At 37.3% G+C, this 1,585-nt stretch overlaps 1 protein-coding gene across 1 annotated transcript; it reads right to left on the bottom strand.

Annotated features, from left to right (window-relative positions):
- Positions 1-224: 224 nt before the first annotated feature.
- Positions 225-1,253, bottom strand: LOC141089648 (trace amine-associated receptor 4-like). The gene has a single exon (XM_073576136.1). The coding sequence runs from the start codon at positions 1,251-1,253 to the stop codon at positions 225-227; it is 1,029 nt and encodes a 342-aa protein (XP_073432237.1).
- Positions 1,254-1,585: the final 332 nt, after the last annotated feature.

Raw genomic sequence — 1,585 nt, 5'->3', positions numbered from 1 at the left:
GTCTGTACATGTCCCCGCTTAATTGTAAGCTGCTGTCAAATATGTTGGCACTAGATAAATAAAATTATTATTAATTACTATTGTCTCCAATGGACTCAGGAAGAAAGCCATATATAAGCATACAAGCATAAAAACCTTTAACTTGAAGCAATGAAGCTGGCAGTCTGAGTGGGAATTCCAGAGGTGGAACCTCAACCTGTCCAGTATTTTTACTGAATAATGCTTCAGACAAAGTATTCAATTTGTGCCTTATTTACATTAAAAGAAGCAGAGCCTAACTTTAATATTTTACCAGTAAGAATTAAAAGGAAAGATTTTTTAAACCACGGGTAAAATAAGCCATAAATAATAGGATCAAATGCAGAATTGAAATAACCGAGCCATAGGACAATATTGTACATATCATCGGAAACAAAAAAATTGAGATACGGATCGACCACAGTAAGCGTGAAAAAGGGCAACCAGCAAAGGATGAAGATCCCCATCACCAAACTCAGTGTTCTAGCTGCTTTGTTTTCGGCATTTATAAGAATTTTCTTTTTATTGTTTTTCTTCTGATTTATAGAACTGGGAATATTAATTAATTTGGCTTGTTTCTTTGCAACAGAGAAAATGTATATATAAATTCCAATCATGAGGGTCCCTGGAATAAAGAAAGAAAACATAGCAGAGAATATGCTCCAAATTTTGTTAAACACAAGCGAACAAGACCCCATACAAGGTACAAGTGTCTCCTGCCCCTCCAAACCTTCAGTATTTACACTTGATAAAACGAGGCCAAATGAATACAGACAGGGGACAGACCAGCTGACAAATATATAGAGCTCTATGACAGAATTGGTTATTTTCCTGCTGTAATGAAGAGGATGACATATTGCATAGTATCGGTCAACAGCAATGAAGAGTAGATGAAATATGGAGGTAGTGCACAATGTCATATCAATGCAGCTGTGCACTTTACAAAACAGGTCACCATAATACCAGCATGCAGTTAGGGACCTCACCATACTGTACGGCATAACTGTGAGCCCAAGCAGGAAATCTGCAGAGGCCAATGACAAAATGAGAAAGTTGGTTGGCGTGTGAAGCTGTCTGAAATGAGAAACCGAAATGATCACCATGAGGTTTCCGACAATTGTAAGGATGATAGCGCCATGTATGACAGAATACAAGGATATATCAGCAAGCATAGGTCTGATGGTTCTAGGACAAGATGTATTCACACCATAGAGGCACACTTTGGTATTTTGCATCTTCTGGAATTCAAGGCGGCATAAAATGCTACCATTATCATTTCATTGAAAACCCTGTAAAGGAAAAAAGTATGACTCTTTTAAACTATGATGGGGACAATAAGATGATTTTTTTGTCAGTCATTTTTAAACATTATGTAGTTTCGAACAACTTAAAAAATTTACAGGACACTAACGATTATGACCTGCCTTTAGGATATGATAACATTCGAGATGTTCAAGTGCAGCTTCTGACACCCCCAAATGACTAGCAGGTTAAAGGTACAGTAGTGCATTGGAGGTGGAACAGTTCTGTTCATTGTAGAGTAGTTATCAATAGTTCTGCTAGCTCT

This window comes from Dendrobates tinctorius, unplaced genomic scaffold (genome assembly GCF_039654945.1).
Source record: "Dendrobates tinctorius isolate UK_male_01 unplaced genomic scaffold, ASM3965494v1 ptg000046l, whole genome shotgun sequence".
In the NCBI taxonomy this organism is placed as follows: domain Eukaryota; kingdom Metazoa; phylum Chordata; class Amphibia; order Anura; family Dendrobatidae; genus Dendrobates; species Dendrobates tinctorius.
Note: the sequence above shows the minus strand (reverse complement) of the source record. Positions and strands in the feature narration are given on the sequence as shown.